The following is a 23,739-nucleotide window of genomic DNA, read 5'->3' on the forward strand; positions in this document are numbered from 1 at the left end:
CCTCCTCTCCAATCTGTCCCCAGTGGAGCAGCCTGGGAGGGCCTGGGGTGGGGGAGGAGGCGGGAGGAGAGGGAGGGAGGGGCCGGGCCTCTGTCCACGGCATTAGTGCTGGTTGGAGGGAGAGGGGGGTGTGGAGCCAGCCAGGCCGCCTGTTCCCACAGCCGCGAGCTGAGCGTGCTGCCATGGCGCTGGCCAGGCCGGGGACCCTGGCCCCCAGGCCCCAGGCCCCTCTCCTGCTGCAGCTGCTGCTCTTGAGTCCTGCCCTGGCCCTCCTGGGTGGTGAGTTGGGGCACAAGCCTTGGGGGGTGGGGGGCTGGGGGTCTGTCTCCCAAAGCAGACACGCCAGGCCCCGGGGCTCTCTGTGTGGGTGCCAGGATGGACTGCAGGGCTGGGCGCAGGCCAAGATGTGGGTGCAGAGGGGTGTGCTGCTGCCGGAACTTGCGTGGAAGAGAGTGCGTCCTGGGACTTTGTTGCTGTGTGGGGTGGGTGGGGGGGCTTTGTGAAGGGATCCTGGGATGGGCTGTGCGGCTTGGGAGGGGTGCTGGGGCTGGGAAGTCCTGGGCTGTGAGTGTGGGGGGTTGCAGGTAGTGTGAGCCTCACCCCAGGGTCTGCTGTGAGCGTGCGCTGGGCTGTGGGGTGCGAGCCGTGGGCGTGTTAAAGTTGTGAGCTGTCCCGGGTGAGCGGTGAGCCGTTGTCTGAGGCTTTCTGGGTGAGGTGTGCTGTGTCCGAGCACAACTTGTGGGACATAAGCTGTCAAGTGGGTTGAACTGTGTCTTAGCTCTGGACATGGGGACACGGGGACGTGGGGTGGGGGCAGCAGACCCCAGCCCAGTGGATTGCAGTGAAGGGGGAGGAGGAGATCAGGGAAACCCGGCAGCTACCTGCATCCCTCCATTTGTGTATTAGCCTTGCCTGCACTGGGGGGCTGGGGGTGCTCTGGGGCCCCTGGGGGTGGCCAGGCACTCAGGAGCATGTGTGCCCACCGCTGTCCCCTCTTTGGCACTCCCACGCCAAGCTGAAAGGGCTTCCTGAAGTCCGACCCCATTCGCCAAACGGTTTTGCTTTTGTCCGAGCAGATTCATGGATTCACGTGTGCACGCCTGGACTTCTTCCTGGGGGGTCTGGGGGACGCTTTGTCTCGGTCACTATAGCTACAGGGCCAGGCCTGGGAAGTCCCCTGACCCCGCCTCCAGTGCTGGAGGAGGGAGGGGGAGCCAACCTGGGCGGGTGGCCTGGGCCTCACTGCAGTGGGAGGGGAGGCTGTGAGGGGACTCACCCCTCGGACTCTCGGGATGGGAGGTCAAGCCTCCCCAGGCCCCTGGGGGCTTCCTCCCCATTCACGGGGCCTGCCTCACGAAGGCTTCATCTCCTCCTCTCTGCAGGGCCCTTGGGGAGGGCGAGGACCCCATTTTGTAGTGGAGGGCACTGAGGCTCTGGCAGGGATGGGGGCTTATGAGCTGGGCCCCTAAGGCAAATCTGGGCTCATGAGAGGAGGTGAGGGTCTGCTCTCTGCTCTCTGCCTGTGAGGGGCATGAAATCCTGGTCTGTGGATCTGCTATCCGTCCCTGCCCTCCAATGTCTGCACTCGCATATGCACGTGCACACAGAAAAATGACAGACTACCTGCAGACACATGCACACGTGAACACACAAATCACACATGCATGCACGCACACACACACACCTGCACACTGGTGTGGCATGCACAAGGGCACACAGCACCACATGAACAGGTGTCCACAGGCACACGCCTGCACACACCAGTGTGCGTGTGTCGACGTGTGCATTCATGCTGAAATGTACGTTCACGTGAACCCCGACGCAGAGTCGACACAAAGTAGATGGGTGCTACAGAAAAAATGGACACTGATGTACGTGCTCACCTCCGCACAACCCTGCTGGGGTGCCCAGGGGCGGCCTTTCCCACTGTGATTGCTGTGCGGGGGGCCTCCTCTGGGATCCCCAAAGGCTGGGGTGAGGGCACCGTGGGCATGAGCGTTTCTGGATACCAGCACCCGAGGCCTGAGTGCCAGGAGAGGGGCTGGGGATTGTGCCACCTGAAAAGGAGTTTCTATCCCAGAGGAGATGGGGGTTTCTGGAAGCCCTTGGGCCCCTGGCTCCGCTGCTCTTGCTTGCCAGGCCCGGAGCTGAGCCCCTCCACCCTGGGCCCACGCTGCCACAAAAGCCTGGCTGGTTGCTGTGGAGAGGGCCAAGCATCTTGGAGTACAATGGGGCGTGCTGGGCTCTCACATCCCTCCCCACACCCTGGGAGCCCGCTGACAAAGGGACAGCAGTTCAGTCCCCCAAGTCTGGCCCCTCCTCCAACCGGGAGGGCCGGCGGGCGGACTGTGGGACAGAGGCAGGGGTGGAACGGGGCGCCACACACATGTGAACCAACCTCAAGACTGGCTGGATAGACGGCCTCTGCTCCAGGTAAAGGTTCGTTGGTCAACGAATAAATATTATCAGTGACCGCCACCTGGAAGATGCTGTGCTAATGAACTAACATGATGGGCTTTGTTATTTTTGTTTTTGTTAAAGATTTTATTTATTTATTTATTTACTTATTATTTTTAAGTAACCTCTACACCCAGCGTGGGGCTCGAACTCACAACCCTGAGATCAAGAGTCGCATGCTCTACCGACGGAGCCAGCCAGGCGCACCACAGGATGGACTTTGAATCTCACCATTGCCCTGTGAGGTCGGCTCTCACACCCCCAGTTTACAGAGGAGGAAATGAGGCCCAGAGAGGGTCAGGAACTTGCCCAGAGTCACAAAGCTAGTGTGTGGCAGGGCCTGCATTTCACAGCTGGCTTCAGTGCTAGCCTGTGCAAAGTCACGCCCCTTCTCCGTGCTTCTGCTGAAAGAGGGCAAGCCATGTAGCTCTGAGGGCCATCACAAGAATTTGATGAGAAAACACAGTGGTTCCCCAACTTAGGTTTGGCGTGGAAGTCCCAGTTTCTAAGCACATTTTAGACGGAGACCACTAACAGTTAACAGTGGCCTGTTTGGGTGGCAGAACCTCACCAAGTCTGTCTGGCCCTCACAGGGGCAGTGTCTCCACGGCCCTATCGCTCTGAGACCAAAGACAGTGCTAGGCAGCGGGGAGGCGGTGAGTCCTGACAGCCATCGTTGCCATAACTGTTACCAAAATTATAAATATTTACCCCCTGCCCCCTTTTAGCCTTGGGGGGTAAACCTTTTTGTAAAAGAGTACTCCAAACTCTCCTGTCTTGTTACAGTAACTTAGCCCTCTCCTGATGGCTCTGAGGCAGTATTTGTATCATATGGTACTGTTATTCAGTCCTGTCCTCGCGGCCTAGTGATATTATTAGATGGACAGTTTTTGCCCCTGTGTCAGAAGCTCCCACATCTTACAAGATCTTGGGCCACTTCTGAGAAATATCCTCTTTCTTGGAGTGCCTGGATGGCTCAGTCGGTTAAGCGTCTGACTTCGGCTTAAGGGTATGATCTCACAGTTCGTGAGTTCAAGCCCTGCATCGGGCTCTCTGCCGTCAGCACGGAGCCCGCTTCAGATCCTCTGTATCCTCTGTCTCCCTCTCTCTCTGCCCCTCCCCAACGTGACGGTGCCCTCTCTCTCTCTCAAAAGTAAACATTTTTTTTTTAAGCATTAAAATTTTAAAAAAGAAAATAGAAGAGAAAGAAATGTCCTCTTTCTTGCTTTGTCAAGACAAGAAGCTTCTCAAAATCCACCCATGAGTAAACACTTCCCATGAGTTGTCAGCAGTGATCACTAGGCCTGTTATAAGTACACGTAAAGTAGGAGTTACTAAGCACTGAGTGAAGGACAGCTCGCTCTGCCCAGGCGGATCCTGGAACCTCCACGCCTGCTCCAGCCTTTAGAGACTTTTTCCAGTGCCTGGGGAAGGCTGGGCTGGAATGCACTAAAATGACAATACATGGCTGGTGATTTGGCATTTGCAAAGTGGGAATTTCACAGACTTTGGGAGATGTGGACCTTTCAGAAGTCTGGAGATGGCAATCTACTTAGTTTTTTGAGGGATGATTTGGGGCAAGTTTATAACCTCTCCTAGTGGGAAGACGGTTTTCTCACCCGGGCCCACCTTTCCTGGTTTGAATCAAATGTAATAATGTAATAATAGATGCAACACGTGCACCACAGCCTGGAGCACATAGTACGAGCTCAGTAAATGATTGCTGTTATATTATTATGATCGTTCTCTCTGGGGAGAGAATTCCCTTCCTGGTGTCAGGATCTGGGCCTTCCGGGGGACAGGGCAGCGGGTCAAAGGGGAGGGGCATGTGTCAGTTAATCCCTCCCCTGCCAGGTCGTCCCAGGCAGCCTGAGAGGTCAGGAAGGATTTGTAAAGATAAGCACAGGCCCCTCGTTGCCCTGGCGACAGGCCACGCCCCCCCAGGCTGGCTCAGGGACGGCCCCCCTTTGCCCCACTGCCCTCACCTCTCTGCCTCTCAGCCCAGGGCCAGTCTGGCTTTATGGTCTCACTCCTGCAACACAGAGGACCTAAGGTCAGCGGTTCCGTGCCTCGACGTGCAGAGGATTCCCAGGAAGCATGCTGCAGTGCAGATTCCCAGGCCCCAGGCCCCAGAGCTCTGAATCTCCAGGTCTGGAGCAGGGGTCAGAAATCTGTATTCTTAACACAGGCCGGAGGGTCTGGAAACCCCTGGGGTGAAGACCTGCGTTTGGATTCCAGCCTCTTATGGGCTGTGGGACGGTGAAGTCACTTCATCTCAAGCCTCACTTTCCTTAGCTGTAGAACAGGAATAACAGCACCATCTATCTCCTAAGGTGAACATTAATTAAGATTAATGGGAATACACAAGAAAGACGGCTGTCTCTCACAGGCAGGCTTTCGGGGCTACTGCATGCCTTTTGGGACAGGCAGCTCCCTCCCTCTCCACCTGGCTCTCACTGGAGGAGCTCCTTCCTCCCCTGTGGCTGGACTGTGTCTCCTGGGGTCATGGGCCACCTGCCCCACGGTGATGCAGCACCCGCCCCATTTCCCTCACACACTGTCTCCCCATCCTGGTCCCATCTGCTCTGAAATGGAAGGCTCTGAACTGGGGGCAAAGCCCCAGATCCGGGTGGGGGTCCCTTAGGCCACACGGTAAGGAGCAGCGCCTTGTTGGCATTAAATGAAGGGCCTGCTGGTGCAGGACCCGGAAGCTAGGGCTCCTCAGAGTGGGCGCTATGGTTACTGTCACCCAGTCCTGGGCTGTGCTGGGTTGACGGACCCTGATCAGAATGGCCACAGCCCTCACCAGGCACCAGGCTTCACGCAGGTCACCTCAGTGGCTCCTCACAACACCCCATGAGGTGGCACTGTTAGAACCCCGTAAGCCAGGCCTGTCTGATGCCCAAACTTGTGTCCTTTCCTCAAGGAGCTTGATTCACCCCCACCCCCATCCAGGCATCTTCCCACCTCCCTCAGACCATCTTTCCACCTCCCTCAGACCATCTTCCCACCCCCATCAGACAGCCTAGCCCTAAGGGACATGGCTCTAAACTGATCAGCCACAGTGGCTGGGGTGGGAAAAAGAAGGATGAGCTTCCCAGAAGCCCCTCAGAGAGACACAGACACCCTGCCCTCACCTACATGACCTGGCTTGGGAGGGGGGCTGGGGACTGATGCCTTGAGCTGGGGAGGGGCCTGTGGATGCAGGAGTCCTACAGGGTTATGTCCGCCTGCCCCTTGCAACGCGCTTAGCCCTGGGTGGGCACGAGAGCCCCGGTCAGGGAGTGAGGGAGCCCGTGTTGAGCTGTACCAGGTGCTCTGGGCACTCGGGGGTGGGGCTGACAGCCAGGTTCTCTCCCTGGCGCCATGGTCCACATCTCCATATCCCTGTCCCCCATCCTGCTGGGCCCTGGCTGGGAAGGGTGGGGGTCGGCCAGTGGACGGCCCTGCCTGGTGGAATGTGGATGACTCTGGAGAGGCTGTTGAGCCTTATCTGGGGGGTGGGGGGGGTCTTCACCAAGGTGGGGGAAGGGAGGCACAGGGCCTAAAGCTGTTCCAGGCCTGGTTAGTGTCTGGATGACAACCTGGGCAGAGGAGGAGCACCTCTCAGAGCCCCAGGTTGGGGGGGGGGGGGGCTCCTGCTCGTGGGTGGTTCCTCTCCCCCCATCACTTACTGAGTTCCCACAAGCGGGCAACTGCATACCTGAGGCTTTGAATCCTCCCACATTCTATGAGGCATGCCCTATTAACATCCCTTTTCTGATGGGAGACAGAGGCTCAGTAGGAGAAATGACTTGCTCAAGGTCTTAGAGCTAGTAATTGAGCTGGGATCTGAACCTCGGGCAGTTTTACTTAAAGCCTAAGTTCTTTTTTTTTCTTCCAAATTTTTATGTAAATTCTACAGTGCAATATCAGTTTCACGAATAGAACTCAGTGATTTGTCAATTACATACAACACCCAGTGCTCATCCCAACAAGTACCCTCCTTAACACCCTTAATACCCATCCCCCATCTAGCCCCTCCCCCACCCACCTCCCTCCCCCACCCCTCAGTTTGTTCTCTATCATTAAGAGTCTCTTATGGTTTGTTTCCCTCTCCCCCCACCCCCCCTTTCCATATGTCCATCTGTTTTTTTCTTAAATTCCTCATATGAGTGAAATCATGTCAAAGACTAAACTCTTAATCCAGCACTACAGGCTCTCAGGCAGGTGGGGCGGGGGGGGCGGGGAGCTGGCTCTCTCAGTAACTTGGCTTCTAGAGCAGCAGGTGACCCTCTAACATGGTGGAGACAGCACAGTGGCCTGAGCCAGGTGTCTGTCAGCAGGTCTCAATACCTGTCCTGTACCCTGTGACCTTGGCCATGCCAGCAGTCAGGCAGTTGCTGAGGGGAGATACAGTGAGGGCCAGGGATCCCCTGAGAGGTTTCTAGGCCCGAGGGGAAAGAAGACGGTGGGAAGGAGGGACAGGGAGGGGGCCCAGCTCACAGTCCCTGCCTTTGAAGTCCTTCATCTCCAGTTTCACACGGGGATGGAGCTGCCAGACCCCTAGCAAGAGAGGCGGAGGGGACAGTGGGAGGACACCCCCCCCCCCCCCAGGAAACGGAGGAGCCACAGAAGGGAGACCCAGAGCAGACTCCCCTCCCCCCAGGGGGCTGAAACATGTGACAGGCTTGAAGGTCGTCCCAGTGCTAACTTGCTAACTTGCCGTGAGATCTCAGGCAAGAGTCTTTGCTTTCTCTGGAGCCTCAATTTGTTCTTTTGTAAAATGGGCATGACAGAGCCTGCCCCAAAGGGCCCCTGCAGGGAGGGGGTCAGACAGTGGAGCGCAAAGCTCCCAGAGTCAGAGGGGTCTGCCCTCTAATCCTGCCCGGGTGGGGGTGGGTAGCCAGGCATCCGGGTCCCATTTCTCTGCTACGGAGACCCTCCTGATGTGCGTGGCCTGTAGAGTCCCTGGCCCTCCCTCTATCCTCCTGAAAACAGACAGAGCCATGCTGCTTTCCGGCTCTGGGGTGCGCCTGAGTTGTGGGGAGGGGAACGTCCTGGCTCCCCCCACCCAGCCAACTTTCTCTCTTTGCAGGAACGGTGCCATCGGAGACCCCAAGTGTCTGTGCCTCAGACCCGTGCGCTCCAGGGGCCGAGTGCCAGGCTATGGAGAATGGTGGCTACACCTGTGGGCCCACAGAGCCCCGGGGTTGTGCCAGCCAGCCATGCCACCATGGCGCTCTGTGTGTGCCCCAGGGCCCAGATCCCGATGGCTTCCGCTGCTACTGCGTGCCCGGATTCCAGGGCCCACGCTGTGAGCTGGACATTGACGAGTGTGCATCCCGGCCCTGCCACCACGGGGCCACCTGTCGCAACCTGGCTGATCGCTATGAGTGCCACTGCCCCCTTGGCTATGCAGGTAACAGCCTCAGCCGCCCTGGGAGGAGGTCTGTAATGTCCATCCTGTCCATCCCGTCAGCGGCTCAGGGTGTCAAATCACGAATTCAGCTCCGACTTTAGTGTAGAGACATCCACTCTGGGTCTTGCTACAGAACTGATGCTTCTCGGGCTGACCTGGCAGCTCGGGATGAGAGTGCGAACGTGTGAGCGCGCATGGTGCCTGACATTTAACAGACACTGCCCAAATGTTATTTCAGTCCCTTCTAGAGTTCAGTTTGGCGCTGGGGGGTGGAGACACCCCCAGGCACCTCTGGTGGGACCGGAGTGCAGGTACGCCCGGTTTGGTTTTAGTAAGGACAAGCCTAGACAGTATATCTAGCATCTATTCACTCCAGACCTGTGTCAGGCTGTAGTGTAGACACCGTCTGGCTCATCTCATGGTTCTAGAGTCTCTACTCCTGGTATGGTTCAGCTTGCAACGTGGGCCCTCCTCCCCTCTGGGTAGGCCCTAAAGCTCCAGCAGGGAGACACTGTTGGTCCTGTTCAAACTGTGGACGCACCCCCAGGGATCCCTGCTATCCACAGGGGGATAACGCATAGACAAGTGCTGAGAAAAGTGACTGGCTGGTTCTCTCCTCCAGAGCAGGGCCCTGTCCCAGGCCCATCCGCGTTCTAAGGCAGGAGCATCCTGGAGTGACTGCCTAGAAGCCAGGAGGGAGGGGGCAGCTGGGCACAGGTCTGGAAGAGGCCAGGTCTACTGCCCCTTCTGGAGTTCAGTTTGGTGCTGCAGTCTATACCGCAGTGGGGAGCCTGCAGTATAGACACTGCTGGTTCTATGTCAGCCCTGAATTCAGACAACTGTGCTCTGAGGGCAGAAGGCAGTTTCAGGTCACCCCGGAGCAAGGGGTACAGGCCAGAGGGACTGGGTTCCAGGGGAGATGGATCTCGGCACTGTGGAAACGGGTCCCATGTGTCTTTCTCACCACTTGAGAGTCTCGGTGTCTGGAGTATCAGTTGTGTGTGTGGGAGGGAGGTCACGCCAAGGGCCTGTGTGTCTGCCAGCATCTGCGGGGTGTCTGGGCTCCCTGAAGGTATTTGTGGGAAACGTAGGTGTGTTAGCAGGTGTGCGTGTGCCAGATGTGAGGTGCTCGGGCGCTTTGGGGGAACACTTTCTGGCTCAGTTGTGGATGTGAGTGGGGGCAGAGTCTGCCATGACTCATTTCTCTCCTCCTCCTTCCGTTCCAAGCCAGGCGGGGGAGGCTGGGATTCCAGGCGGCCAGGGCCTGGCTCCCCCTGGCACAGGGAGGGTGGGAGTAGGACTGGGGTGGGAGGAGTGAGGGGGTCACGGGAAGGAGGGGCCATGCTTTGTGCTCACTGAGCTGGGAAGGGGGGACGTTTCCAGCTGGAGCCAGCTGGGCTCCTGGCCCCCCAGAACCAACACCGCTTAGGGGGCAGGCGGCAGGGCCTCCGGAGTCTATCATGACATGTGGGCTCCTGGATGAACTCAGGCGGCACATCCCCAGACCCCGAAATTCTCCATTTCCCTCTATCTCCACACATCCCCAGTCCCTGGCCAACTGTCTCAGTTTTGGCTTGGACTGAGGGGGTTCCCAGGACTTGCAGTTTTCGAAGCAAGACGGTACAGGGGGAGCCAGGAGAGGCTGGTCACTCCAGCATTTCTCGCAGGGGCACGTCCCTCCACCATGGAGGCCCTCTCTACACGCTCTTCAAAGCCAGCAGAGTGAGCCTTCTACAGTGTCCACAGCACCGGGTGATTCAGCTGCTTCCAACTTTTAGGATAAGCCCAGATTGGGGCCCCCAATGCCCCAATACCTCCACCCCTGCCTCGCCTCCTCCCCTCTCTCCTTTGCTCCTGCCCCTCCATGCTCCCCTTCCTGAGGGCATCATGCCCCAGCCCTAAGCTACTCCTGACCAGTTCCCCACCCTGGAATCCAGCTGCCATCACAGCCCCATCCCAATGTAGTGTGTGCCACTCATCTTTCAAAGGGCTCTTCTTCCAAGAAGCCTTCCCTGACTCCCAATACCCAAGGCCAAAACCCTGGCTCTTGCTTTTTTGGGATCCAGCACGCTCCCATTGCCGAGTTTATCACAATTAAAAGTCCTCATCTATGTAATACTGGCCCAATCACCGTCTCCCCGGCTAGACCGCTGTGGGCTCAGGAGACAGGGACGTCTGTCTGGTTTCTACCCCATTGCCACTGCTGGCTCAAGAAATACCTGCTCTAGATGAAAGGACCAACGGCTTCTCTCTGGAGCCTCAAGTTTCCACTCCTTGTAACTGTCTGGAGCTGGTTTCAGGGCGGCCTGCCTGGGCCTCTTTCGACCTCCCTCTGGGAGTCCATCCGTCTGTCTGTGTCTTCGGCCCTGTCCAGGGGTGACCTGCGAGACGGAGGTGGACGAGTGTGCCTCGGGGCCCTGCCTGCACGGGGGCTCGTGCCTGGACGGCGTGGGCTCCTACCGCTGCGTGTGCGCGCCGGGCTACGGGGGCGCGAGCTGCCAGCTGGACCTGGACGAGTGCCAGAGCCAGCCGTGCGCGCACGGGGGCCGGTGCCACGACCTGGTCAACGGGTGAGCGGACGGAGGCGTGGGAGGGGGCTGCGCGGGGCGGGAAGGCGGTGGAGGCAGGTGGGCCCCGGGTGCCGTAGTGCTCAGTCCGGGCCGGCCGGGCCTCGCTCCCCGCTCCAGGTTCCGGTGCGACTGCGCGGACACGGGCTACGAGGGCGCGCGCTGCGAGCAGGAGGTGCTGGAGTGCGCGTCGGCTCCCTGCGCGAACAACGCGTCCTGCCTCGAGGGCCTCGGGACCTTCCGCTGCCTCTGCTGGCCAGGTGCGTGCGCGTGCTGGGGCGCACGGGCGCGGCCCCGGGCCGTGGGGCCGGTGTGCGCCTGCGCTCACCTGCCCTCCGAGGGTGTGAGGGTGACCGCAGCTTCTCTGAACTCAAGGTTTGCAGTAATCTGCCAAATAGGGCTCATCACAGCACCTGCTCCTAGCATGGTTGCGAGGAAGGGAAAGGTGTAATGCCCGTGGAGCCTCGACAGGTGCAAAGTGCGCACTAGTGCTGCTAATAATGGTAACAGGACCCTGTTGAGGGCTGCCACGGTCGTCCCTACCCTCCTCATTGCATCCCTCCCTCACCGTTGGTGCCCCTATTCTGAGTTGTCGTCCCAGCCTGGCCCCGGGTTGGCCTGGCACCAGTGGTGGGGTGCGGCCCGGTGACACCGTGTGACGGGCTGCCCGCGCACGTGTGCCTCCAGGCTACAGTGGCCAGCGGTGCGAGGTGGATGAGGACGAGTGTGCGTCGGGCCCCTGCCAGCATGGGGGACAGTGCCTGCAGCGCTCAGACCCAGCCCTCTACGGAGGCGTCCAGGCTGCCTTCCCCGGCACCTTCAGCTTCCGTCACGCTGAGGGTTTCCTATGCCGCTGCCCTCCGGGCTTTGAGGGTGAGTCCCCCTACACCCTTCCAGGGAAGCAGGTCCCTCGGTGTCCGGATGCAGGCCTGGCCCTGCCACACAGGGTGCCACCTGCCTGAGTCGGCACTTCTTGCCGGGTCTCAGTCTCCATAGCTCTGAAATGGGCCCTTCCAAATCTAGTCTGGTTCTGAGGGCACAGGTGGGAACCACGGCTGGCCCTCTTGCAGGGGACGAATGTGACGTGGATGTGGACGAGTGTGCCTCACGGCCATGCCTCAGTGGAGGCCGCTGCCAGGACCTGCCCAATGGCTTCCAGTGCCACTGTCCGGATGGCTACACAGGTGCCTGGGGGTGGGCTGGGCTCCGGGGCAGAGCCAGGGCAGAGTTGGCGGGCCTGGGGTGAGAAGGTTCCTCTGGCTGATATGTGGAGGCTGGATTGATGGGGATGAGGAGATCAGGAAAGAGGCGGGTGTGGGGGTCCAGGTGACAGCTAAGAGGGGCTGAGTGGGGACTGACCGGGCTTTGGAGGTGAAAGCAGAGGAAACTAATTGGACTGAGAACCCTTAGGAGGGACACTCTTCCGGCCCTAGGGGTTAGTCCAGGTGTGAGTGGGAGATGTCAGGAATGCTGGCTGCTTCTGCCCTGGGTGATGTTGGGTGAGCCTTGTCCGTTCTGAGTCCGGGTGTCTGTGGAGCACCCTTAGGGAGGAGCCTGGGTGGGGGTTGGCAGTCCTGGGACTGGGGCCCGGGAAAAGCCAGAGACTGAGGGTCAGGAGTACAATTGTGGCAGCTGGGGCCACGGGTGGCCAAGGCTGTCCGGGAGAATGTGTGCAGTCATGCGCAGAGAGAACTCTAGACACCTGGCATCCAAGGGCTGGGCAGAAGCCGACAGGCCTGCAGGGAGAGGACAGCAGTTTGGCCAGGACAGAAGAGGTAAAGGGGGGCATCACCACTTGACCTCTGGGGAGCTGCTGCCTATGGGGCAGGAGTTGGGCTGCAGAAAGCGTCTCCCTGCCTCGGGCACCGCAGATGCGTAGACACATAGTTACCCTTGCGCAGATACTGGTGAACCCGAAGAACTCACACACTCTCTGAGTGTCCCTGCCCCCTCTGGAATGCCTGTGACACTTCCCCCACACCGGCCCACATTCCTGCCTGGGCACACTGCCTCCTCTCCCTGGCAGGTTTCCTGGGCACTGGCTCCCCTGCCCAGGGGAACGAGGTGGTGATTACCGTCCCTCCCACCTCAGCTGCCCAGAGATGCTGGGCTCGGTGTCCCCTACCCCCGGGGTGGCCACCACCCCCGGGTGCCCTCAAAGCCCGTCTTCTGTGCCCCGCGGGCCAAGATTCCCAAGTCCTGCCCGGGAGCAGTGGCCTTGCAGGCCCCTGGCACACACTGCCCCCCCCCCCCCCCCCCACAGCACACGCTGCCTCTGAAGAGCGTTTCTGTGCATTTCGTTCCCTCCTTGTCACCCCACCCCCATGAGGTAGGGTTCTTACACATGAAGTAATGGATGCTTGAGAGAGGGGGTGTCATTTCCCGAGGTTCACCAGCGTCAGCCAAAGCCCAGCTCCTCCCCAAGCTGAGCTCAGCGGACGGGTGACAGGGAGGTCAGGTCTGAGGTCAGGGACGGGGCGGGGGAACCCCGCTGTAGGGCTGTGCTGCTTGCCACTGTCCACCCTCATCCTCCCTTTGGGTCGTGCTGGCCTGGGGGAGGCCAGTGCCTGGCATTCCTGAGGCGGTTCTGAAGGAGGCGGCTGGCCAGGCGGGGAGCTCTGCTCCCTGGGCTCAGCACCCACCCACCAGTCTCGGCCATCCATGGGAAAATGCAATGGGGCCGCGGGCTCTGTGGACCTTCCTGGGGGGCCTGTGGCTCCTGGCAGGTATGCAGGGCCTTGGACAGGGTGAGGTGTGGCCGGCTGTCCCCAGGAGGCTGTGGTGTCTGTGGGCCGACTGGGACCAGGATTCAAATCCTGGTGGCTTTTCTGGGCCTGGGCCCCTCCAGCGGGGGTATGGGTCGGGTCAAGGGCCAGCCTTGGTTGTTTCATGGAGGCTCTGACTGAGCTGGGGTTGGGCTGTGGTCTCTTGACCCAAACTGGGACCAGAGCACCTCGTGTGGGAGCTCTTGGAGGGGAGGGTGATGTGGCCACTTCAGCATGGGGCCCTGGGGGCAGAGGGACTGGGGACTGAAGACTGGATGCATATGCCCACCCCCACTCCCTCCTCCATCTGGCACTCTGTCCACAAAAGCTGTGCCAGACCCCTTGCTGGGCACCAAGGACATATTCAGGTCCCTGGAGGAGATCCCAGCTGAGGAAACAGATACTTTCAGTACAGGGTTCTGGGGAGCTGTGTCTGGGGGTGGGCAAGGAGTCGGGAGTGACACAATAGCTTGGGAATCAGAGAAAAAGCCCCTTAGGGCTTTTGAATTTGGGCTTTGCAGGGTGAATAGGAGTTTGAAGGCAGGGTCAGTGAGGAGGAGGCGGAGGCATTCCAGGGAACAGTATGAGCAAAGCCCCCAGAGAAATGCTGTCCAGGAAATGCCAGGCAGTTGGAGGTGTGTGGGGAGCAGGGTTGAGACTTGAGGGCCTGGGAGGGCCCAGCCCCCGAGGGATGTGGAATGTCAAGGTGAGTGAGTGAACCTTAAGCAGCAGGGGAATCTGGCCAGGCCAGGAGATGGATGGTAGGGGTGGTTGAAGGCAGGCAAAGTAGAGGACACTAGACTGTGGCCCTCAGAGCTGATGAGGCAGACGGGTGGAGTAGGGGAAAGGCGGGGGGTGGGGGGACAGAGAGTGCTTAGGGGATTGAATCCACGGGGCATGGAGGCCCACCAGACATGGTAAGGGAAGGGGCATCTTAGATACCTGCCTCCAGGGACTTCAGGAGACCATGAGAAATCTTTTGGGAATTAGGAATTGGTTTGGTTGACAGGTGCTGAGATCCCTGTCCCAAAAGGTGTGTAAGTTCTGCATCAAGATTGTGGTTCTTGCCTCGAGTGCTGAACCTTGGCCTGGTCTCTCCTGAAGGCCTGACGTGTCAGGAAGATGTGGACGAATGCCTGTCGGAGCCCTGCCTCCATGGCGGGACCTGTGATAACACCGTGGCAGGCTATACCTGCTGGTGCCCGGAGACCTGGGGCGGGCACGACTGCTCTGTGCGGCTCACCGGCTGCCAGGGCCACACTTGCCCACCCGCTGCCACCTGCATCCCCATCTTCAAGTCTGGGCTCCATAGCTATGCCTGCCGCTGCCCACCTGGTACCCACGGACCTTTTTGTGGCCAGAACACCACCTTCTCTGTGGTGGCTAGGAGCCCTGTGCGGGCCTCGGTGCCAGCTGGAGGTCCCCCGGGTCTGGCACTGAGGTTTCGCACCACACTACCTGCCGGTGCCTTGGCCACTCGCACTGACACTCAGGACAGCTTGGAGCTGGCACTGGCGGGGGGCACGCTTCAGGCCACACTCTGGAGCCATGGCAACGCCACCGTGCTTCCCCTGGGGCCGCTGGACCTGGCCCTAAATGATGGCCACTGGCACCAAGCCGAGATTTCGCTCCGCCCGGGGGTCCTGGAGCTGCGGCTCTGGCATGAGGACTGCCCTGCCCGGCTGTGTGTGGCTTCCAGTCCTGTGGCCCCAGCTCCCGTGGCTTCCGCGGCCCCGACGCCTGCCAGGTTCTGCTCCGCCCAGCTGGGTGGCGCAGCCTTCGAGGGCTGCCTCCAGGACGTGCGTGTGGACGGTCACCTCCTGCTGCCTGAGGATCTCGGCAAGAATGTCCTCCTGGGCTGCGAGCGCCGTGAACAGTGTCAGCCTCCGCCTTGTGCCCATGGAGGGGCCTGCGTGGACCTGTGGACTCACTTCCACTGCAAATGCCCCCGGCCCTACAGTGGTCCTACATGTGCTGATGGTGAGGAATAAGCCCGGGGGACCCTGGGGCAGAGAGTATGCCTTCCCCTCGCTCACAGGCCTCTCACCTGATACCCTCTCTCCCCGCAGAGGTTCCTGCTGCCACCTTTGGCTTGGGGGGCACCCTGAGCTCTGCCTCCTTCTTGCTCCACCAGCTGCCAGGCCCCAACCTCACCGTGTCCTTCCTCCTCCGTACTCGGGAACCTGCTGGCCTGCTGCTCCAACTTGCCAATGACTCAGTAGCTGGGCTAACAGTATTCCTGAGCAAGGGCCAGATCCAGGCTGAGGTGCTGGGCGGGCCCGCTCTGGTGCTCCCTGGGCGCTGGGATGATGGGCTCCGCCACCTGGTGACGCTCAGCTTCGGGCCTGACCAGCTGCAGGGCTTGGGGCAGGAGGTGCACGTGGGTGGGAGGCTCCTCCCTGCGGACGCCCAGCCCTGGGGTGGGCCCTTCCGAGGCTGCCTCCAGGACCTGCGACTCAATGACCTCCACCTCCCATTCTTTCCGCCGCTGCCGGGGAACTCAAGCCAGCCCGGCGAGCTGGGCAGCAGGCAGTCCTGGAACCTCACCATGGGCTGCGTCTCCGAGGACACATGCAGTGTGAGTTCCCTGGGGAAAGGGGTGGGTCCCTTTCTCCAGGGTCTGTCGTGCATCACGGGGTTAGCATCCCCTTCTACTGGTGAGGAAAATGGCAGGAGGTGAAGCACCAGGTCACCACTGCTAGAGACTGGATTCACATTATTCTCTCTGGCCCAGCTGCTCTCGCCCTCTGGTGGTCCCCATACCTCCCTCCCCAGTCTTGGTCTGAGACAGACACCCGGGCCCAGGCAGAGGGCTGGCTGAGCCTTTCTGTAGGAGCTACCTGGGGGACAGGGACATCCCTGGGTCCATGAACAAAGCACCAGCCTTGGAATAGACGGAGTGTGAACTCTGGCTCCTCTATTTACTGGCTGGATGAGTCAGGCAAGTGGCTTCTCCTCTCTGAGCCTCAGTTTCTTGATCTGTAAAATAGGGACAATGGTGACATCCTCTCTAATTGTCTGTGAGGAGTTAATGTGTCTGTAGTGGTTATGGAGGGGTGGTGATAGCCCCCAGGCCTGAGCCAATCCCTGCCCTGATTCTTCTGCAGCCTGACCCCTGTCTCAATGGTGGAATGTGTCTCGTCACCTGGAATGACTTCCACTGCACCTGCCCTGTCAACTTCACGGGGCCAACATGTGCCCAGCGGCTGTGGTGTCCTGGCCAGCCCTGCCTCCCGCCTGCCACCTGCGAGGAGGTCCCCGATGGCTTTGTCTGTGAGTGTGTACTGTGGGCAGCCCACATGCTGGATCCCGGACACCCAAGCTGAGTTAGAGCCCACCCTTACCCTGAGGGCACATAGTGGACCAGGATGCCAACACCCCCAGCCCAGCATGGTTAGGCCGCTGCATGCAGAGGGACAGGTTTTCTGGAGGAAGACAGCATTGACCAGGTTTCCAAGGGCAAGACTGGGCATAGGGGAGGACATTTTAGGGAAGGACAATAGCACCCGCAAAGGCCCTGGGGTTTATAAGAACAAGTGAAACATAGTTACAGGTGTTGGGGTGGAGCTATTGCCAGGAGGGGCCTTGAAAACTAGGCCAGGCAGCTCAGGACTTGTTCCCAAGGGTCGTGGGGAGCCATGGGGCCGTTTTAAGCAGGAGAAGGACATGATCAGCATTTTAAAGAGATGACTGCATTTTATTAAAATGCATGATCAGCATTTAAAAATCTGCGTTTAAAAAAGATGCTGCAGTGAATAGCCTCAGTGATGAGACAGAGCCAGTACACTGAGGAGGGAAGGGGGCAGATTTTTTGAGGCATAACTGTTGCCTGGTCTGTGACCTGGAGGGTAGGGTGGGCCATGGTAGGGTAGGGGCAGGTGTCCCCAGCACAGCCGGAAGCTGGTTCTCCGAGGTACAGAATTATGAGTGGGTGGAAGCCACAGCCGGGGGGGGGGGGGGGCGGGGGGGGGGGGTAGTTCCTGGGATTAGATGACAGGCCGGTGTGTGTGACCCCTCGAGATGGGCAGGGGCAGTGGGGACGGCAGGTCTCTCACCCGGGTGCTTGGGCCTGGGTGGAGGCCGCTAGGGCATTCCCTGACGCTCCCTCTCCCCGCAGGTGTGGCCGAAGCCACGTTCCGCGAGGGCCCCGCCGTCGCTTTCAGCGGGCACAACGCGTCGTCGGGGCGCTCGCTCAGCGGCCTCTCGCTGGCCTTCCGCACGCGCGACTCCGAGGCCGGGCTGCTGCGCGCCGCCGCGGGCGCCCACACCGTCTGGCTGGCAGTGCGCAACGGGCTCCCTGGCGGCGGGCGTGCGCAGCGGCCGCGGCCTGCCCGGGGCGGTGCTGCCGGCGTCGGGGCCGCGCGTGGCCGACGGCGCCTGGCACCGCGTGCGCCTGGCCATGGAGCGCCCGGAGGCCGCCGCGTCGCGCTGGCTGCTGTGGCTGGACGGCGCGGCGACGCCCGTGGCGCTGCGCGGCCTGGCCGGCGACCTGGGCTTCCTGCGCGGTCCGGGCGCCGCGCTCGTCCAGCTGGCCGAGAACTTCACCGGCTGCCTGGGTCGCGTGGCCGTGGGCGGCCTCCCCGCTGCCCCTGGCGTCCCCGCGGCCCGGCGCGGCCCCCGGCTCGCGGGAGCACTTCTCGGCCTGGCCCGGGGCGCCGGCCCCGCGCCTCGGCTGCCACGGCGCGCGCGTGTGTGTCCCCTCGCCCTGCCTGCACGGCGGCGGCTGCCGAGACCTTTTCTACGCCTTCGCCTGCGCCTGCGGCCCGGGCTGGGAGGGCCCGCGCTGCGAGGCCCGCGCCGACCCGTGTCGCTCGGCGCCCTGTGCTCGAGGCCGCTGCCACTCGCGCCCCGACGGCGGTTTCGAGTGCCGCTGCCCGCCTGGCTTCGTGGGCCCGCGCTGCAGGTGCGGAGGGCCGGCGCGGCCTGGGCCCAAGGGGCCCTGTGGGTTGTGCGCGCGGGTGGGGGTGGGGGTGCGGCCCTCAGGGGTGCCGGGTGGGGCGCCGAAGTCCCCCCCCCAGCCGATGCTCTGGTTCCGTGGGCCAGCCACTTCCCTTCTCGGAGCCTCCGTGCCCTCATCTGTGAAATGGGAACAGCAGGCCCCTAGGGTTGTCAGCTAAGACCCAGAACAGTTTGAATTTGAGATAAATAACGCTCTCGTCTGGGGGTGCAGGGGGGAACACAGGGCTAGGTTTTGGAAGAACAAGTGGAGGCTTTCCTGCCTAGCCGCCCACCATTCACGTTGGTGCCCATTAGTCCCCTGAGGATGATGACAGGGGCAGAAGGAGGTGGTTGGAAGTTTTGACACTTCCCCCTGTCAGTCTGGTTTCGACTCCCTACTCCATTTGGAAGCAAGCTTAGGGAGGGTTGTCTGGCCTGACTTCCCCCTTCCCCAGGCTCAAATTTTACGTTTAGGAACATGGTTTTTGTTCCAAGGAGAGTCCTGACATGTCATCAGCTTCTCAAAGGACTCTCTCTGTGGGGAGAGGTTCCCATCCAGGGTCTGAAGGTTGTGCACTATGTTGGGGGTGGGGACCACCCTATGCCCCATCCCTTCCACCTCAGACACCACTAAGTCTGTGGCAGGTGGGCCCCGAATTCCACAGCTCAGAACACAGAGGCTCCAGTGGCCTGTTGTAGCCTCAGGGGCTGGGGCCAGGTCCCCCGCATGCCGCCCCCAGCGTAGACATTGTGTTTTCTCCCCAGACTGCCTGTCCTGCCAGAGGCGTGCAGCTTGAACTTCACCTGCCTCAATGGTGGCCCCTGTGAGGGTGGGCCCCGGGCTGCCAACTGCAGCTGCCAGGAGGGCTTTGCTGGCCAGAGGTGGGTCTGGGGGCCGGGGCCCTGGGAGCTGGGCACGGTGGGCCCCTGGATGCCCTCCAACCAGGGCAGGCAAAGTGGGGTGTGGATCCTTGCTCACCATCCCACCCCTCACTGTGATCACAGTGCCAGACAGCCTACCTCTGCCACTCGAGTGCTTTTCTCCTGGGCTTTCCAAGGCCGTCCTCTGTTATGCTGTCACCTGGGGAAGTAGTTGCCTGGTGGTGTTTCTTAGAGCCTCGTCCTCAGCCTGCCTGCCTCAGGTCGCCCAGGGAGACTGGACAGGTGCAAGTTCTGGGCCCACTCGCAGAGAGGGCATCAGCACGCCTGGGCAGCCGCCCTGTGCTTCCGATGGAGCCAGTCATCCTCAGCCACGAGCTGGGGCAGAGGGGGGTGGTGGTGGAGGTCCCAGTATGCTTCAGTCACCTGGCAGGGACAGCCCATGGGGACAGCGGATGGACACCTGTGTATTGGTTGGGGGTGGGGGGAGTGTTGAGAAGCTAAAGCAGACGGGGGGAACAAGGCAGCTTCCTCAGCCTTTACCTTCTCCGCTTCCAGATGTCAGATCCCCTGTGAAGCCAACCCCTGCTTGAACGGGGGCACCTGCCGGGCAGCCGGTGGGGTGTATGAATGTATCTGCAGTGCGAGGTTCTCAGGCCAGTTCTGTGAAGTGGTGGTGAGTGATGCTACAGGGGCTTGGGGGGTGTCTTGTCTTGGACAGTTAGCGAGATGATTGGGGGATGGGGGGTGGTGCGGAGAGCATGTACGGCCCACTGTTCCTGGACCAACCCTGTCCTGGGGTACGGACTAGTGGGGAGAGCCTGGGGGCCCGCCCTCCCTCTGGGGACTGGCAGGGAAACGGCTGGGCACGGCCAAGTCCTATTGGGGATCAGGATTCGGGACCCACAGGATCTTGGAATTCTGGGATTTCAGTTGGCCGATACACGAGCCTGTAATCTCCAGTGGTTTGTGTGCCAGAATTCTAGAGCAGGACGATTTGGAGAGCCCAGGATTCTGAGCCAGAGCAGGCTCTGCTGCCTAAGAGAGCCCATGACCGCAGGGCGGCTCAGCTGAGGAGGGGCCCAATAGATGGGGCCCAGCAGGCTCTTGAGCTTAAACCCCCTCCCCCACCGAGGGGTGGAACAGGTGCCACAGGCCCAGTGGGCAGTGAGCCCACAGTGGGTGCTAATGGAAAGACGTAGGCCGGGAGGCCTGGGGAGGAGCCTTGATCTCCACAGGCTTCTGGCAGCCCGGGTCATAAACCCGCAAATCCCCTCTGCTTCTGGGGAATGTTTCCTTTCAAGTTGAGCTTTACGGCCTCTGTCTCCTCCACCTACCCTCCTCCCAGGGCCAAGGGAGGAGATGGCTTTACAGCTCCCCAAGAAGTGCCCAGGGGTGGAGGCTGGTGAGGGCCCACTCGGGGCTGCTATGAATTTTTCTCTACAGCCTTGGATGCCTTTTCTCATTCAGGGCTGGGTACCGGGACTTGGGGATGCAGGTCACAATGGGCTGAGAGGCTTCACGGGACAGAGGGAGGGCCGAAGAGTCTGAGACTCTTAGGCTCCAGAATCCAGGAATTTGGTGATTTAGTGGGAGGTGGTGGGGGGGGGTGGTTAACAATTCCAGGCCCGTAGAATCTTTGATGGTGGCATCCTGGCAGTCTGTGACTGGAGATGGAGAGGTCTTCTGGGCTCCCTAAAGCTTGGTCTCAGTCTCCCTAGCTGGGCAGACCCTGGTGGATTCTGAGCTCCCCATCAGCTAGGTCGGCCTGCCCCCCCTTTCCTGCCCTGCACAGGCCACCTGGCCGGGGAGCCTCTCTTACCGCTTCCCGAGAGGCCTCCCACTTTAGAGTTAAGCATGGTCTCCACAGACACTAAAAAACCAGACCACCCTTTGGGATGGGGAGGGATCAAGTCCCCGTGGGCTCAGATTGGAAGAGTTTACTGCAGGGAGGGGGAGGCCGAGTTGGGAGGCTGGGTGGCAGGGGCCATCTCTGGCCACTAAAGGGAGGGCCCTGCAGCTGGAATTCAGACTGAAGGACGGTGGTGTGGCCACGGCATGGGCACTGGGGGCAGACGGAGGAGACTGCCGTCCTGGCTTGCTAGTCGATGTGGGGAATCTGGGCAAAGCCCCTGTTTTCTCCTTCAGTACTTACCAAGAGCTACCACGCAGGCCTTGCTCTGGGCACTTGGAATTTACCGGTGAACAAAATAAAGCAAAGATTCCTGTCCTTAGGGACACGAGGGAGTGTCCTCACTCCCCCTCCGTTAGACCACTGTAAGCGTCACATAAAACCCCACGCACAGGCTCGCACCTCCTGCTCCCCGGTCTCAGGCCTGGTGACTTGGTCTCTTGCAGAAAAGCCCTGCCGCTGCCACTGCCGTTCCCGCTGCTGGAGGTGGCGGTTGCCCGCGGCCTGCGCCTGCCTCCTCCTCCTCCTCCTGGGCCTCCTCTCAGGATCCTGGCGGCCAGGAAGCGCCGCCAGTCAGAGGGCACCTACAGCCCGAGCCAGCAGGAGGTGGCTGGGGCCCGGCTGGAGATGGACAGTGTCCTCAAGGTGCCGCCCGAGGAGAGACTCATCTAGGCCTGCCTGGCTGCGGGCTCTGGCACCTGCGAGGTGCGCCTACCTGAGGACCCAAGGAAGCCGCTTCCAGGAGCCTGCAGGGAAGTGGCTGGCCTCTTACAGCCTTGGGGAGCTGCCGGAGAGCCTGGGAGACCTGCTGGGCAAGTGTCACCTTTGCCGGCAGCCCCTGCCTGCGCCCCATTTGTGGACGGGAGAGGGGAGCACCGCGGGAAGCACTCAGGGAAGCAGACCGGGGCCTGGCAAGGCCGTGGACGTCTCCATCGGACCTGCCAGCTCTTGCCCCGGCAGGCAGACTGCTGTGCCGGGGGAGGGGCACACGCAGGTGCACACGGTGCATTCAGAAGTGCGTGTGGGCACGTACCTGGGGACTGCTGATCTGCAGATGCCAGTGAGAGTGTTCTGGATGGGGCTTGTGGGCCTGTCCGTGCCTTTGCTGTGGGTGCGCAGGACCGTGTAGTGGGTGCAGGCCCCACAGAGGTGCGGCTGGGCAGCGGGGATACCCTTCGCAGCCCTGGGGCAGGGGCAGTACATGTTCTCCGGGAGGCCAGGCCAAGGCTTGCCCAGGGACCGAGACCCCCCCAGCTCTGGCGTCTTCTCCCATGTCTGAGGCTGTCCCCAACCTGGAGGCAACTGGGAAACCGGAAAGGAGGGTGGTCATCAGCCAGCGGCCCCTGGCTCCCAGGACAAATGCTCCTTCCGGCAGCTGTGTGGCAGAGTCGGACCACAGCCAGGGCGGATCTGCGGGAGCAGAGGACGGGCTGCCCCCAGCCGTCCCACCTTGCGGCCTCCACCTACCTCACAGCGCTGTGGTGAGGATCAGTGGATGGCAGCGGGGAAAGAGCCCGGGACGGTTGTGCGCTACTGGGTTGTCTGGTCACCCTTTTAGCTTTCAGGAAGGCTTGTCCCTCTGGCTGGAGCCGAGAGAAAGTTGGGGGTGGGCTTTCCGGGGGCCTGCAAGCGGGCCAGAGGATAAAGGAGCAAAACTTCTGCCTCCCCCCCGCACCCCCCGCCCCCCGCCACGTCCCGCCTGACCACCTCTGGTTCTCCAGGGCCAGCACTCCCCTGTCACAGCTGCCTGGTGAGGCCACTCCTTCACCTACAGACCAGTCATCTCTCTAAATGGCTGGGGGGCAGTGGATTCAGGACTCGCAGGAAGGCCTCCGAGTTGTTTGCTGAACTCAGCAAATGTTGGCATGGCTCTTTGTGTCGGGGCTGGTCCTGCAGACACAGACACAGACACAGGGGAAGAATGTGCTGCTTTCCTTCCAGTCGGTCCCTTCCCTGTAATGTCATCACACTGATCCCAGAGGAGCACCCGCCCTCCCGGCCCCCAGTGCCGGGCCTCCTCCCAGCCCCACGGAGTCCCTTTGTCCCTGACCTGGAGACATGCCCTTCTGTCTCTCCTGTTTCCTTGGCCAGCACCTCCTGTGCCAAGACCAGGGGACCCCTTCCCAGTTTTAGATTGGCGGTTGACTTTCCCCGGCTCCCCTCGGGGTCTCAGGCAGCTTCCAGAGGCACAGGATCAAATCTGTGGGAGAACCACGTGGTGATGAGGGGTAAGGGAGCATGTGGGCGGCTCAGACTGAGGGGTTCAGCTGAGGCTGGGACAGGAAGGGCCCTGAACGGTAGGGTAAGGGGCTTGATGAGTCCTTATCCTGTAGGAGGTGGGACCTTTCCCCCAACCTTCTCCACTATGACTCCTGGGAAGGTGGGGGAGGAAACATCCGGTACCAGCACCTTAGCCACAGCTGGTGCTTTGGTTCTTTACTTTATTAAATCAGGGATTTGACAAACCTATGTCCTTGCAGACTCCTAAGACACACGGAACCCCAATAAATAAAAGTGCCACTTTTTGGGGAGCCCTATGTTGTCCTCCTCTCTCGTCCTTTTCAAGGACAGCCCAGGGACGGGGACACGACCGGATGATGGGCACATGAAGGGTGACTGGGTGTGTTTAATACCTACTCTGGGTGCTTGGTCCCAATCTCCCCAACACAACAGAGGTGTTGGTTTTTAAGGCTCTGCCCTTGCTAATGACCTATCTATGGGACTGAATTTCATGCTGTTCCCTTGAACTTGTTCCCTGGAGCGTGGGCACTTTCAACACCACCGGTGACCTGCAGCCCTGCTCCAAGGACTGGCCAGGCC

The 23,739-nt window shown here is 60.7% G+C and overlaps 1 protein-coding gene across 1 annotated transcript; it reads left to right on the forward strand.

The window, feature by feature from the left end:
• The first annotated feature begins 112 nt into the window (after positions 1-112).
• On the forward strand, positions 113-23,450 carry CRB2 (crumbs cell polarity complex component 2). The gene is given in 17 exon segments (XM_053908274.1): positions 113-279; positions 7,535-7,858; positions 10,233-10,428; positions 10,546-10,685; positions 11,113-11,298; positions 11,496-11,609; positions 14,295-15,170; positions 15,260-15,768; positions 16,298-16,463; positions 17,308-17,480; positions 17,482-17,769; positions 17,771-18,093; positions 18,894-19,010; positions 19,566-19,687; positions 21,371-21,414; positions 21,416-21,464; positions 21,467-23,450. Coding segments are annotated over 17 exon segments (3,849 nt in total). The 5' UTR covers positions 113-182; the 3' UTR covers positions 21,592-23,450.
• The last annotated feature ends 289 nt before the right edge of the window (positions 23,451-23,739 follow it).

Source organism: Panthera pardus, unplaced genomic scaffold (assembly GCF_024362965.1).
Source record: "Panthera pardus isolate Hobbes unplaced genomic scaffold, ASM2436296v1 HiC_scaffold_20, whole genome shotgun sequence".
Lineage (NCBI taxonomy): Eukaryota > Metazoa > Chordata > Mammalia > Carnivora > Felidae > Panthera > Panthera pardus.